The following is a 15,219-nucleotide window of genomic DNA, read 5'->3' as shown; positions in this document are numbered from 1 at the left end:
CAACCATTGTGCTTAAAAAGTGCCACAATTGCCGTTCTCTGAAGCAAACAGCAACAGAAGAAGCAGCATGGGAGGCATTCAAGTGGCAAAATAATTTGAACTATATATGAAATTGTAATCTGCCCTTCAATTTTTGAAAGTTCATCTCATATGTCGTTTAGAGGGATATTAATAAGTTTTTTAATAAATATTTCTTTAAACTAATAGTAATTAACCGATTATATGTCGTTTATTATATAATAAACAAAAGATTTCTGTTTATTGTATAACATACATATTTTACTTCATATGTCCGAAAGAAGCCGTGCAATATCCCTTCTCTATATCAGAGTGTCCGCGCTGTTGTGCTACGGCGGATATAGGCAATAGAAAAAGGGTTAACTGAAACCTTACATTTGGTATGTGTTGCTGTTTTTTGTTTTAAGACTCGCTTGCGACGGACGTCGCGTTGGCCTGAAATAGTCTCATTTTGGTTGGTCCAAAAGCAAACCGCGTTTAAAATTGTGAAATTTTTGTGATTATTGTGATTAACTTCAATCAATTCAAATCTAAAGTTCAGGTAAGTAAAGTAAAGTGCTTGTACTAATATTTGTTCTTTATTTACAGTGGTCATAGCCCTAGTCGATGCGAGCCAGCAAGCGGAGAAGTCACTGCGGAAGTCACAAAATATAAAATACTGAACTAATTAAGTTAGCAAACAAGGTCAATTTAATTGATTTTTCTTAATTCTGAATAAAATATATATATACATATTTATAGATATATGTATTTACTGTATTTAAAATCCCCCAGGATTCTTCGTGGAATCGTTGTGGATTTGTAAAAAAAATCGCCCAGGATTCTTCGTGGAATTGTTGTGGAAAACATCCCTCGGGATGGCCCTAGGAACTCATTGTGGAAAATTCCTAGGGGACTTTCTCGAGGAATCACGGAGGAGTCGGGGATTGATCCATAATGCTTACACGATGATTCCACTGTAAGTCGGGCGACAGGGTAGGGCATCGCAGCAAACACGGATCCTGTATGGGTCGCTGGATCCCACCCCTGCCGTTCTCTGATGTATATAGACAGTGTATTACACACAACAGCTCGTTTTCGCTGTAGCGTCAGCAGCGACGCTTGTATGGCGCGTCAGCACGTGCACCCCACTGCCCCCGCTTGAAAATTTAAATGTAAATAATTGCTAAGTTATTTGTCCGATTGTTCTCAAATTTTGTTCGATTTGCGGGGGAGGAAATAAAAAAAAATTAAAATAAAAGTGTTTGGGTTTGGATATAGGAGCACCTATATACCAAATTTGGTTGTTCTAGCTCTTATAGCTGCTGAGAAACAGTTGCTCAAACATTCAGACGGACGGACGGATAGACGGACATGGCTATATCGACTCAGCTGCTGTCGAGCTGATATGATGAATAGTATAACTTTTAATGGGGGTCTGCCAGCGTGTCTCCCTTCTCTGCCTGTACACTACATTTGTAGCAACTTCCAATAAATGTGCTTTTTCCATTTTTTACAAAAATGTCAAAGTATATAAAAACTAGTTTAAGATCATTGCCACCAAAATTTTGATACGGTAATTTTTGAAAATAATTCGTTGCAATTTTGATTTTTTTCATTTCATATTAGAGACATTTGCGCTCTCACATAAAACATTTAAACTAATAAAGTTACACGCATTACATTTGTGTTTTTTCCTATTAGGTAGAGTTTGTTTTTATTTTTGTCATATTTTCATTGATTTTTGTGAGCACAATATAATTTTTGCGAATTATCGCTTGCATTAAATACAAACCAAATAAATTGTGTAAAAAGCCTGTATACGTATCAGCACAAGCATTCAACACATACAGGAGTCAAATCGACTAAAAAGATGCTGCATAAAATTTTTGATTGACGATTGAGCCCCAGGCAAACTTCGTGAACTTTCGTGCTGAGGTCGCAACCTGAGAACGGCAATAGTGCACACACCCCTAAAAACACAACGCGTACTACTATGGTAGTACAAGACAATTGCTTGTGAAAAGGAAAAAAAGATCCGAGCAGCATTTTGTGCGTAGGCAATGCCTTCCCCCGAGCCAAAGCACACGAAAAAGGTCAAAACATTTTTGTATGTTTTCTGTGTACTTCTGTTTCGCTACCTGCTGTCGCGGCGGCGTCGCTGCCAATGCAGACAGAGCAAGACAGCAAGCTAGATTTTTTTCTCTCTATTTGCTTATGCCAGCCAATCGTATTTTGGGTTTGCGAACATATTGCTTAGCTCTTGCATCTGTGTGGCTGAAAGCACACAGACCTTTTCTTGTGACTTTCCTGTGTGTTTTGTGCGCCGCACGCACAAGTTTTTGTTGTGTGTGCCATAATATTTCCCCGTGTTTTCTGGTGTGCGTAGTATGCTCTCTGTCGCGCTTGTTTTTTTTGTGTGCTACCATTGTGCTTAAAAAGTGCCACAATTGCCGTTCTTTGGTCGCGACCCGAACACTCATTGTTGTATGCTTAGTGGAATATGTTGTTTCAGCTTTTGTTCTATAGCAATTATTTTCATATGTAAAATTTTAAATAAATACAGTGAAATAGACATACATATGTATGTACTTACATATATGCAGCGGCCGATTTTTGCATTTTCTCAGGTGCCGCTGCCAAAGTATGAACAAATAAGGCAGATTTTATTTTAGAGATTATTAGAGAGCGAGTGATGCATAGTTTTTGTAAATTTTACGCAACTTTTTAAAAAAATGTAAGGAGGTAATGAATGTTGCGTCAATGGAAAACAAATACTTGATTTTTTATATACATATAAAAACTCACATGAATGAAAAAACAAATTTGAAATCCATGTTTTTATAAAAATTGGAATAATTCGTTTTAAATTCAAGAACTGAACATTTTATTTATTACCTTTTTTTCTGGCGCTGCTTATTTTCTGTCGCAGCCGCCGAGCTCAGACTATTTGAAATTATAAAAATACAAATTTGGACTCATTGCCAACCAAATTGTAAATAAAGCCTATCTTTTCTTTCAACGGTATTCATCTATAATTATCCTGTGCCTGAACTAAAAATCCCATTAAATGAATAATATAAATTTGTATAGAAGAAAAAGTTAAAAATGTACAGACGTTTCATCGATTCTATTACAAACGCTTAAGAAAATCATCGATTACATTAAGCAAAAATTTATAATAAAACTATTACGTAAATAAAAATCTGTTATTGCAAATGATGAAAATATTACAGGGTTTCCTCTTAATTTGCATAGATTTACATTTACATAGATTTAGCTAATATGTATTTATATTTTCATTTTAATATGCTTCATATTATGAAAAGTTATCGAAAACTTTCGGGCAGGACTACCATCGATGACGGGTCAATAGTGGCAAACCATCAATAGTTTTCTACCACTATTCTAAATGTGTGTACTTCCAATATTTACATACATATACATAAATTTATTGCTTTACTTCCTTTCGTAATATCACAGCATTGAACTTGTCAATGTGTATTATTTCTATGCAAGAGATTAATCACATAATCCACAAAATGCAGGCCTAGAGTATTGTCCAGTAGCGTTTATATCAGCACCCATAGCGGTCTTAGCCAATACCAAAGATTATTATATATGTACATATGTACAATTATTATATATGTACATATGTACATATGTACATATGGACCTATAATCTTTGAAGGCTTTGAGTGCCTATATACCATATCACTATACACTATGGGTAAAAAGTCGATAATTTTGGAAAACTCCAATTTTGTGTGATGTTCATTACAAATTTTTGTAGAGTATAGTTTCCTGTGCACCATCTTATGGCTCCCATGCGTCACTAATGCCGCTCGCCTGCTGCTGTTTTATGGAAAATATAAACTTAATTTTTTTCCGTTCCTGGTGAAATCTTCCGAATCGGTCGAAAGAGATGTGTTTATTTATTTTTAGTTCTTTGAAGTCCTAACGACTATTCCTTATGTATAAAATAAAAATTAATCTTCTATGGATTAATATCATACAGAACTGACTTTATACATATATCTCTGAAATTATAGAAATAGCTAACTATAAATAATTTGGAAATTGTACTTAATGAAATAAAAAGATACATAGGAAAAATTTTTTTTTTTTTTTATAGATAACAATTAATGCACATATATGTATAAGGAAAAAGGACAGACTAATAAAAAAAATGAAATTCATTGTAACACACCGTTCTATGGATATTCCTTTGGAGGTTAGTATTATGAGGCAATAATAATAATAATAAAAGTATTTTGTTTAAAGTCTCAAACCAACAGATCATTATAAACATCTCTAAAAGCAACTAATCTAAGCACATTTAAATATTATTTATCTACTTTTGTCCGAGATTTCCTTGCTTGTGAGACCATTTTCCTCTGCCCATGTTACTGCGACTGGATGGAATCTTTCGCATTATTGATTCAATCTGCTTCTCTGATTGTTCTTAGTCGCCTATCGTTAAATTGTACGGTCGGCCATTATTGATTATATATATATATATATACATATATATATATATATATAAATATCTCCAGTCGATTAAAACAGATGCTTAAATGACTTCAAATCATCAAAACGACGAGAAAATTTATGTGCACGAAATCGTGATCAACACGAAAAATTCATGCTATAAATTCTATTGGGTAACTTAAAAAATAAGACATCATTCAGAATTAATTCACTTTTGATTAATGACCACCTTTGCTTTGAGAGTGGCCTTGAGACGAGTGCCCGGACCCTTTATACCGAATGTTATACGTAGTATTTTCACGCCAATGTCATTTTCCTTTACGCTTTTATAAAACAACATTTTAAACCTCTTTCAGCTTGCCGCTGGTTTCTGGATATCCAAGGCACTCCCAGAATATATTTGTCATTACAAATGTGAGATATCTATTTGAAAGAGATTGTCCTGAGGCAATCCATTAATCAGACTTGTAAAGATTTCAACACTTTTTTATCTAAAAGAGAGTTTTCATCTGCTACCATAATCTTTAAGATAGTGGTGCCTCATATTTATGTGTTCCGATGACTTTTTCTTCAAATTTCCTCACTTAGTCCCTTAATATAATTATTATTATCGGAGCATATATACGCACAGCGACCTAAAAGGTCTATTGTGCCTCCCACTGAAGAGTCCCAAGCGCACGACACTCCTCCAGTAGGTGTTCTGAAGCTTCGTCATATTCTAGGCAGAGTCTCCATAGTGCGTCATCCACAATTTTTAGTTTGTGAAGATGTTTACGAATTCTACAATGGCCCCTTAGGAAACCTGTGATTATCCTAAACGAGTTTTTGCTCAAATTCAGACACTCAGCGCAACGCTTCTTGTCGTATCCGCCGATAAGTCTTACTATGAGATTTTTATCAGTTCTCGCTCTCACGCTGCGATTCTAGAGTTTTGTTACTTATAACATAGCTTGTCCCGAGCTCACAGAAAGGCTCCGGTCCCCAGAAAGCTGATCTTGCTCCCCTTCTGACTAGATAGTCATCAACTTCGTTCCCTGGTATTCCGGCGTTGCCCGGGACCCATTATATGGTCACCTTTTTGGTTTTGCCCAAGTTATTTAGTGCTTCTAAGCACTGTCACACTAGTCCCGAGACTATCCTATGAGCATTCAAAGATTTGATTGCTCCTTGGCTGTCTGAGAAGATGGCAATGTCTATATTGAAAGTTGCACACCTTTCTATAGCGTGTACTTTCCACTTCAGTCTACTATCTATTAGTCAAGTACTACTCGTTGAAAAGTTGTACTGTCACATCACCACTTCTAATTGGCTTTTAGTGAGTCTAGTTTGTAACTATTTCTGGCTGTATTTATTGAATATAAAGGTGCTGAAGCCCCACGCCTTCGCAGCACCCCACGCTCAGTTTTAGTCCCAGCATGATTCTCTCAAACAGGGTGTGCTCATACTTCCCTTTACAGGTAATGGTAATGTCATCAGCATAGCCCTGACAATCAAACCCGTTATCTGTAAGTGTTTCAAGAACCTCATCTATTACGATGCTCCAGATAAGTGGAGCGGGCAGCCCCTCATAGTCTGATCTCTGACCGATAGCGTGCCCACCGTTACTTCTGCTATTCTGGTATCTAGTCTTTTCTTTTAGTCACAGAACTTTTGAGTGAGCTGACTCTTTATACGTGCTGGTTTTTATGTAGTGGATAATCTTCTAAGTACGTGTGCTACATGTAGTTATCCACTACCTTTTCCAGAGTATTCAGTAGGATGGAAGTCGGACTTATCGGCCGAAAGGATTTGGCGGAAGTATGCTGAAGTATGCTTCTCCCGGGATGTATGCTGATACTAAGGATTTTGTTTGTCAAGATACAAGCTCTTGATGTATTCTCACGGCAGTCAGCAGTTACCTGTACGTCCTTACTGTTCAGGCCGCAGATACACCCTCTGACGGTCCAAGGCTCCTGGACGAGCACTAGCCCCAGGCCCAGCCTGGTGGTCAATCTGGCGATGACAGTCGAAGCAGCCCTCGCATGATGCAGATTGACCTGCGCCAAGCTAGTGCTCTCCATCTATAATATCGGCTCCTCCTCCGAGATCGCTAGACCATCGCCTAGGCACTCACTGACGAGCGTCCGTTCGTCATCGGATTTGCCGTCCTCGGATTCACCTAACTGTAGCTCTGGCAGGTCTAGGCCTCCCAACGATCTGTTGTCAACCTCGGCTTCAAGGTCTGCTACCGCATCCCTCTCTTGTGCAGACGGCCAAAACGGTAGCGCAAGAGCATGCCTTTTTGCTTGGAGTAGCAGTAGAGTCAGCTTCTCTACTCCCAGTTCCGGGATCTCTTCTCCTATGCATGTTTTAAGCTACCGCGGCCAGCCTCAGGGGGGACAGTGACCAACCAGTCCTTGGTACTGTCATCTCGACATTCCAGCACTATCAGCTCGGGCCTGAAGCGAATGCTGTTGAAATTGAGGCTGGTGCTTGTAGCGTACAGATTGCACAATGATGTTGTTAGAGTATAAAATGTTCAGCGTTTGTGCACTTCTGGCTTTACTGATTTAGCTCGCCGGATGCGTGCGTACGCCATACCCATTATAGGTGTGTGCAATGAACACAAATGTTTAATGCAGTTAACGGATTATGTTAATAGATGTACAAAGTATGGTTCAGTGGCATAATTCAGTGGCATAATTCAAAAATAAAAACAAGAAAATACAAAATTTGGCACAAGCTAATTGTTCATCAACTAACGCTTGTGCTAATTAAAGTTTCTTTAATCAATTCATTAAACGGTAGCAAACGCGACTCACTGGTCGCGGTTAAAGTTAACTGGTCACAAAGAATTAGATTAAAAACCTTCACGTCAGCTCGCTTGCTTGTTTCACTAAAGACTAAAAACTTTGCACGCGGCTGTATTTGTCTGCAACGCTTGCTATTCCAATATGTTTGCTATCTTCCCTTTTCTGATTTTTCATTTCATAATATGTGGGACTTATTTCCCGGGCTGTAGTACAACTGTCTGTTTTAAAGTCGTGTAATCTGTTAACATGTCAAGTTTGTGCAACAGGCTATAGTCTTGACCATTGAGAATCATATTTTTCCGGAAGCAAAGAAAATATGGAGAGTATCCGGTACTGCGGTGTACAGTTGTTCTTAGCGATCCACTAATTTCTGACAAGTGACTGTCCCAATTGGTATGGTCCTGGCCTATATATGCGCGAATTGCTGCGAGGATTGAACAATTAAGTCGTTCGCTGGCGTTCGCTTGCGGTGAGTAGATGGGTGTACATATATGAGACCCGCCGAAACGCGTACGAAGCGTTTTGAAGTAATTGGATTTGAACTGCTAGCCGTTGTTTATCAAAATTGTCTGCGGAACACCAAATGTGTGGAAAATTAACTTTTCCAAGTTGGAACAGATATTGTTCGAAACAAATTACTTTAGAGGCGGCAAGAAATTGAGTTTTATGTTATAGTCACCTATTACGAGAAGGCCTATATTTCCATTCTTGGATCTGGGGTACGGTCCTAGAATATCCATATACAATTTCTGAAAGGGTCTTTCTGATTCCAGAGGCTTGAACATTGGAGGTCTTAATATTGACTTTTGGTTCGGTGACTGAGTAATTCCGTTGAGCTTGTATCAGTTTCACTGACATGTATGCGATAGAAAGTTTGACACCTTCTTCATTCTCTTGAGCAAGTACGTATCCAAGTCCACTTAGACTTGCATCGCATAATAATATAAATCGCTTAGAAAAGTTAGGAGTGCTTAGGATTGGAGCAGAGTTTAGTTTGCTTTCAAGATACTGGAAAGCATCTTCTGATTCATTATTCCAAGCGAAATGTTGGATTTTCTTAAACAGGTTTGTTAAAGCTAAAATAAGTGTAGCGTAGCCGTAAACGAAACGTCGATACCAGCCAGACATACCTATGAATCTTCGCAACTGTTTGCTAGATGAGGGTACTCGAAATTTGTTGATCGCTTTTACTTTGGGGTCGGTTTTAATCTGACCGTCGCCTATTATAAATCCAAAATACTGAATTTCTTTCATGCAAAATTTTTGGTCTTGCGCAAGTGGGTTGCTACTTCCGTTAAAAGTGACATGTGTGACTCAAAGCTATCGGAGAGTATAAAAAGATCATCTTGATAGACAAAAACAAGAGGTATCTGCCAAAATTCATATCTAGTCCTGTGATGGATGAATCGTGCTGGCGGTAGTTTACTTAGGATACCATCCACGTGTGGATTCACTTCTCTTGAATCTAAACATAGCCTAAACTTGTTGCCTTTCTTTACTAACACACAATTGCTACTCCATCGACTTTTGGATTCTTCTATGACGTTCAAAGCTAACATGTGTTGAACGGCAGGGGTGGCACTTTTTTGACACCATGGTGGCATTCGCAAATCATGGGTGTGGGTAAATACGCGCAAGCAAAACAGATGCATAAGCCTTTTACTCATATACACAAGACTAGCCTGGGTACTTGCAAGTGCCGAAAAATAAGGGCAAAAGAAAATGTAAGCGCTCACAAAATACGATCGGCACAAATATAAGAATAAGCGAGAAAAAATCTCGCTTGTTGTCTCGCTCTGTCTGCTCTGGCAGCCGCGCCGACGCAACAGCAGGTAGCGAAAGAGTCGCGCATATTAGGCAAGCAAAAAATTCTATGACCTTTTTTTGTGTTTCTTCACATTAATTTTCGAGCCTTTTTGGTTTACCCACGCAAAAGGCTTGTAAAGGCTTATGGAATATTGTCGGGCAGCAACAGCCGCAAATTCGGCTGCTTGTGTGGGTAACACCATGTAAGTAACATGCTGATTTTAGAGGTGGGTACACTCATGCCGTTCTCTGATACACACAAAACAGCTAACGCGTCACCGCTCGTTTTCTCTGTAGCGTCAGCAGCGACGCCGTCGCGACGTTTGTATGGCGCGTCAGCACGTGAACCCCGCTGTGTATATTGCAAATTGAAATGTAAATAATTCCTAAGTTACACAATCGGTCGAATACATGACTAGTCAATTTTGTGATTTATTTCAGATTTGTAAAAATTTTTGTACTGCCTTATATCGTTTTTTTTTTTCGATTTGCGGGGGAGGGGGGAGGAAATAAACTCTTAGGTCGTAAGCAACATATGTAAATTAACAGCTCTAAAATAAAAAAAAAGTAAAAAACAATGTGCATTCAATATTTTGGGCTTTATTATTATTAGTAGATCACAAATCAATAAGGCAAGCTTCGCGAAAAAAATTTAGGTATATTGCAAGTTATAAATTGTTGTGAGCTAGAATTTGATTGAAGATTCAATCGGATTTTCAGAACAATTGATGGAATCTGATTTAATGGTATGATGCAATCTTAGGGTTTTGGATTGTGTTCGAACATTACATGCTATCACCTGAAACTAAATTTATCATTACAAATAATCACTTCTAATTATGTATTAACAATGTGATAAGTTTTGTGATGGTTACAGTTCCCAGGTGTGTATGTGCCCATGTAAGCCTGTTTTTATTGTATATGTGTACAGTGTAAACAGGGATCGACTGAGAAACTGAAAGTGACTCTTAGTTTGGGTGGTTAGAATTGTTTGCAATGCATTATTTTTCGACGTGTATTTTTTTTTTTAAGTGTGTATCAAAGAGCTTGCTTTTTTGGCGCGTCAGTAAAGCCGGCAACTATAAAAATGTGGCATCATAAAAATATTAGCAAAAAGATTTTTGAAATTTTTTTTATTCAATTACTGTTAATATATGTATAATATGAGCAACTTTTTGCATCCAAAAATTTTTCAAGAATATCTAGAAAAAAATTTATAAAACCTGTATTTTACAAAAGATATAATTTTTCAATGGTTACTTAATGGGTTAAGACATTAGAAAGGGATTTAAAGACCTTTCCATTGATACCAATATGTCAATAAAGGAAGTTAAAATGGTGAGTACATTTAACTATCATTTTGTTTAATTTCCTTTGGACACTACTAATTTGCTTAATTAACTTTATGTTTAAATCTTATTAATTGCAGATAAAATACCAGCAAGATTGGTTCTTTATTTTTTGTCCTGGTCTGGTTTTCTTGTATCATTTATGATGCGCAATGATATGAATTTTGCATTGGTTGCTATGGTTTCTATGGGAAACTACACAAAAGATCATAATTCTACCACATTAAATATGGTATAAAATATACCGTAGTTGGGAGTTTTTTCACACATTAATATTGATTCTCTTTTTAGGGTCAAGCCTCTGAAGATCAAGCATCTCTGATTAAGTCCGTAATTATCAGCTCATTTTATTGGTGCTATGTATTATCTCAAGTTGTTGGTGGAATTGCCACGCAATCATTTGGAACAAAGTGCGTTTTTGGATGGTCGCAGCTTGCAACTGCATGCTGTAGCTTACTTATACCGCTGGGAGCAGAATTTCATTATGCAGTTGTAATTATTCTACGCTCAATTCAGGGATTTGCTTCGGGTTTAACATGGCCTGCTATGTATGCAATTGTCGGCTTTTGGATACCCATAACAGAGCGATCGCGTTTTATGTCAAGCTTCCAAGGATTTAGTATTGGAATCGGATTAACATATCCACTTTGCGGATTTATTATAACATCTTTAGGGTGGCAGCTCGTTTTTTACACAACCGGTTTATTGGGTGTAGGATGGTGTATTTTATGGTACTTATTGGCGTTTAATACGCCTCAAGAGCATCCCCGTATTACTCAGGCAGAACTAAATTATATACAGCTAAATGTCGGCGAAGAAGTGTTAAGATCTGTTTCAATTAAGGTACCATGGGCACATATATTTAAATCACTACCAGTTTGGGCTATAGCTATTACAACATTTGGAAGAATATTTGTACACTATGTTTTTATTGTAAGTGGTCCAACATTTATGAGTAATATTTTAAAGTTTAAATTCGGAACAAATGGAATTTTGTCGGGAATGCCCTTTCTTTGCTCATATATATCCTCAGTACTTTTTTGTTACATAGCAGACAAGCTCTTGTTATCCAAGGTGATGCATCTTACAAATGTTAGAAAAATATTTACTGCACTTTCGCAAATTGTTCCTGGATCACTTATTTTGTGTATCGGTTACATAGACAATATAACAGTTCTTCTTATAATCTGGTTTGTAGCTGTAACATTCATAACCGCATCATATGCAGGAGCTATGGCTAATATTATTGATATTGCTCCTAACTATGGACATTCTGGAGCGGTTTTAGCATTTTGTCAAACAATTCACATGTCAGCATCTTTTCTTTCACCAATGACCGCTGGATTCCTAGTAACTCAAGAGGTAAAAAAATCATGTTCAAGACAGAGAGTTTGGTTGATTTAGAATTAACAAAAAAATAAAATAAATTTCCTTAAACAATGATTTTGATGGACGCATATGGGAATTAGAGAAGTAAATGTACATTCTTATAAAAAAACATGTGGGCGCATTAAAGTTTTTTAGAGACACAATACCACTTAACATCTTACTGACTGATCACGTTTTCGCTGTTCGCACGTACAGTAGCTTGCGATAGGGACGAAGTAAAATATTAATAAGTGGACAAATTAAAGTTGGGCGCCACCAGCTTTTAGATACACTTTGACTACAGCATCGCAGGAAACTCACGCATGCACTCATGAACACATACACGCAAAACAACGGACGCGTCACAGCTGGTCGCTGTAGCGTCAGCAACGACGCCGCCGCTGCGTCGGCAATGACGTTTGTATGGCACGTCAACACGTGCACCTCTGTCTGTATTGAAAATTGAAATGTAAATATTTCCTAAGTTATTTATCCGATCGTTCTGAAATGTGCACAATCGGTTGAAAGCATGATTAGGCAATTTTTTTTGTAGATTTTTATGTTCTATATTGTTTTTTTTCGATTTATAGCTCTTATAGTTGCTGAGAAACACATGGCTATATCGATTCAGTTTGTCTTGCTGATCAAGAATAAATATACTTTATGGAGTCTGCCACGCCTCCTTCTCCCTATTACATATATTTGCACAACTTCATAATAGCCTTTTTCCTTTTTTTTCAAAAATGTCAAAGTGTGTAAAAATAAAAGGCGACTCAGTTTGTTTTGCTGATCAAAAATATATGAACGGTTTTTCGCGAATGTCTTAAATGTTAGAAAAAAACAATTTCAATGATTTTATATTGGTTTATAGATGTAATGTAATGTAAATGTGTATAACTATAGGGAATACTATTATGAAATATTAGCTGATAATGAGTGACTGACTGACTTTGGAACCGCTTTGCTTTCGGTAAAAAGAATTTATATATATTTCATGAACATTCACATAATGTGAGTTAAACTAAGAGGATACAGTTCGTTAATTAAAAACTTTTATGTGGGTTAGTATTTTAAGATTTAAGATTGTTTAATCCACAAATAGTTGTATATTTTATTTAATAATCTTAAAATAAATAGTTTTTAATGTTTCGTATTTTTTTTTTATTTATTAGGACTCCATTGATGAATGGCGAATATTTTTTATCGTGTCTGGAATGATTTCTGTTATGACATATATATTTTATCAAATTTTTGGCACGGCAAAAATCCAATACTGGAATGTGATTCCTCCGAAAAATGTTAAAACTGCAGAAGAAAATATGTTTAATAATGAAAATAAGGACTTAATTTCTAAATCAAAACTAGAATACTGATACTTTTGGTCACTTTAAGCTTAAATTACAAAATACATTACGCATGTATATACATTATCATGTATCTTAAAATTAATTGTATCTTAAAATATCTGCAGCTCTTTCATGCTAATAAAAATCAAGAAACCGTTAACAAAGAACCAAATGTTATTATTCTGACACAAATACATTTAACATTAAAGACTAAGACCAAAATACAACCAAAAGCGAATATCCGATTACCTGCAAGAAGAGGACAAGGGTGCTGACTGGAGTCTTAACGGGACTCTGTCATATCAGGCGCATGGCTCAAAACTTTGCGTCCTTTGTGACTTCCCCGCTCTTTAAAGAATGAGTCATCAATTCCTCGGGAAGCAATGAGTAAGGACAGTCTCTGAGTGATCATCATACTCCATTAAATATATATGTATTCCAAAAAGACAAACATATAAACATACATCAAGGAATATAAGAGATAGAAACACCAAATTTGCTCTGCAGGTACTCCTATTTCCGAAGATGATTAAGTATAATTTTTAAACTTTAATGATTATGTCGATAATGTCTAATTTTAAGGCTATTTTTAATTAGTCAAATTCCTTGGCCACGTATCGATCGATGATGCAGCCCATGACATGTTTTGTTGGGTTAATTCTGCTATCTAATGACAGGTTATATAATTATTGTATTAATATCAACTTTCTCAGAAGCTGTTACTTTTTTGGTTTGTTTTTACTTATTTTGTGTAATTGTTCGATTTTTATATTCAGTTATTATATTATATTGTATTGTACTGTATAATAAGTAATTTTGTAAATAAATAATATAAACAAGTTGACAAATTAAAATTGGGCGCCACCAACTTTTAGATACACTTTGACTAGGGCATCGCAGCGAACACACGCATGCACTTATGAACACATACACACAAAACAGCTAACGCTTCAAAAACGTTCGTTTTCGATGTAGCATCAGCAGCAACGCCGCTGCTGCGTCGGCAGTGACGTTTGTATGGCGCGTCAGCACGTGCACCCGCTGGTCTTATATGAGCATTTTTTTTTTTAATACTTAGCTTGTTTTTATGAATCTTCTTTAATTGAGACTAACAATAAGTATACAATCTTTTATAAACTAAACATTATCTACAGTTTCTTCTATAAACTGTTTTAGGATTTGCACGCTCCTAATTCTATCGTTGGGTTGGATAGGTCGTTACGCCGCAGACTGGAGGGCTGCACAGCCTTGTTATCTCTCGGCGCGAGGGATTAGGATGCGAAGAAAGCCTGCTGTAGTATTTACCTTGTGTTCAGCTATTACATCTCTGACTGATTGAATATTTAGGTCTTTTCTGTATGTTTTCGGTTCGAACGTACCACGGTGCCCGGTGAATTGTTCTAAGGATTTTTGACTGGACTCTCTGGAAAATATCAATGTTGCCATTGCTAGCGTTCCCCCATAGTTGGGAGCCATAGGTCCAGATGGGTTTAGGCACGGAATTGTAAAGCAGGACCTTATATTCAAAGCTGAGAGAGGACCGACCGTTGTTAAGCCAGTGGATGCTATTGGCTTAGTTTTAGTTGCGTTCTCTTGGCTTTGATGTGCCTACGCCATGTGAGTCTTCTGTCGAGGTGTACTCCAAGATATGTCACTTCGTTTGCTTGTGGGAGTGCGGAATTGTTTAGTGTGAGCGGTGCACAATTTTGCCTTGTTTAGGGTAAACGTAGCATGTTTGCTTTTTATGTTTGTTTACTTTTATTCGCCAGTCAGAGAGCCATTTCTCCACTTCAACCATATGAAGAGCCAGTTGCGCTGATGAGGTGTCATAGTGGCATCCTCGATGGATCGGCTGTGAGCATATCTGTATCATGCAGTCAGACGAAGGCAGATGTTATTGTCGCCCTTCTCTACTTGTCTGGAAATAATATCTTGCTGTGTAAAGGACATCCTATAATGATTGGTGCCAAGTACGCTTTGCCTTGTGGGACTCAGCTCTGATCAAATAGTCACCAGACATAGCAGAATTGCATCTGTTAGATAATGTTTAGTTATAGATACTGACTCTTT

The 15,219-nt window shown here is 37.0% G+C and overlaps 1 protein-coding gene across 9 annotated transcripts; it reads left to right on the top strand.

The window, feature by feature from the left end:
- The first annotated feature begins 3,398 nt into the window (after positions 1-3,398).
- On the top strand, positions 3,399-13,280 carry LOC108608269 (vesicular glutamate transporter 1). Of its 9 annotated transcripts, XM_017999566.2 has the most exons (5): positions 3,399-3,411; positions 4,133-4,231; positions 10,516-10,667; positions 10,727-11,797; positions 12,976-13,271. In XM_017999566.2, exons 2-5 carry the CDS (start codon positions 4,153-4,155, stop codon positions 13,174-13,176), a joined length of 1,503 nt encoding a protein of 500 aa, XP_017855055.1. In that variant the 5' UTR covers positions 3,399-3,411; positions 4,133-4,152; the 3' UTR covers positions 13,177-13,271. The 9 variants fall into 9 exon arrangements, with proteins under 9 accessions (XP_017855055.1, XP_017855057.1, XP_017855061.1 ...); XM_017999568.2 differs by lacking the exon at positions 3,399-3,411 and having other exon boundaries at positions 10,727-10,927; positions 12,976-13,280; XM_017999572.2 differs by lacking the exon at positions 3,399-3,411 and having other exon boundaries at positions 10,727-10,845; positions 12,976-13,115.
- The last annotated feature ends 1,939 nt before the right edge of the window (positions 13,281-15,219 follow it).

Source organism: Drosophila busckii, unplaced genomic scaffold, assembly GCF_011750605.1.
Source record: "Drosophila busckii strain San Diego stock center, stock number 13000-0081.31 unplaced genomic scaffold, ASM1175060v1 chrUn_01, whole genome shotgun sequence".
NCBI classification, from domain to species: Eukaryota; Metazoa; Arthropoda; class Insecta; order Diptera; family Drosophilidae; genus Drosophila; species Drosophila busckii.
This window is presented reverse-complemented; position numbering and strand designations above follow the sequence as displayed.

Excerpts from the sequence above, each read along its gene's own strand:
- LOC108608269 (XM_017999566.2), top strand. The coding sequence starts at position 4,153 with ATGTATAAGGAAAAAGGACAGACTAATAAAAAAAATGAAATTCATTGT. Across the intron at positions 4,232-10,515 it reads CTATGGATATTCCTTTGGAG|ATAAAATACCAGCAAGATTG; the intron begins GTTAGTATTATG and ends TATTAATTGCAG. Across the intron at positions 11,798-12,975 it reads GATTCCTAGTAACTCAAGAG|GACTCCATTGATGAATGGCG; the intron begins GTAAAAAAATCA and ends TTTATTTATTAG.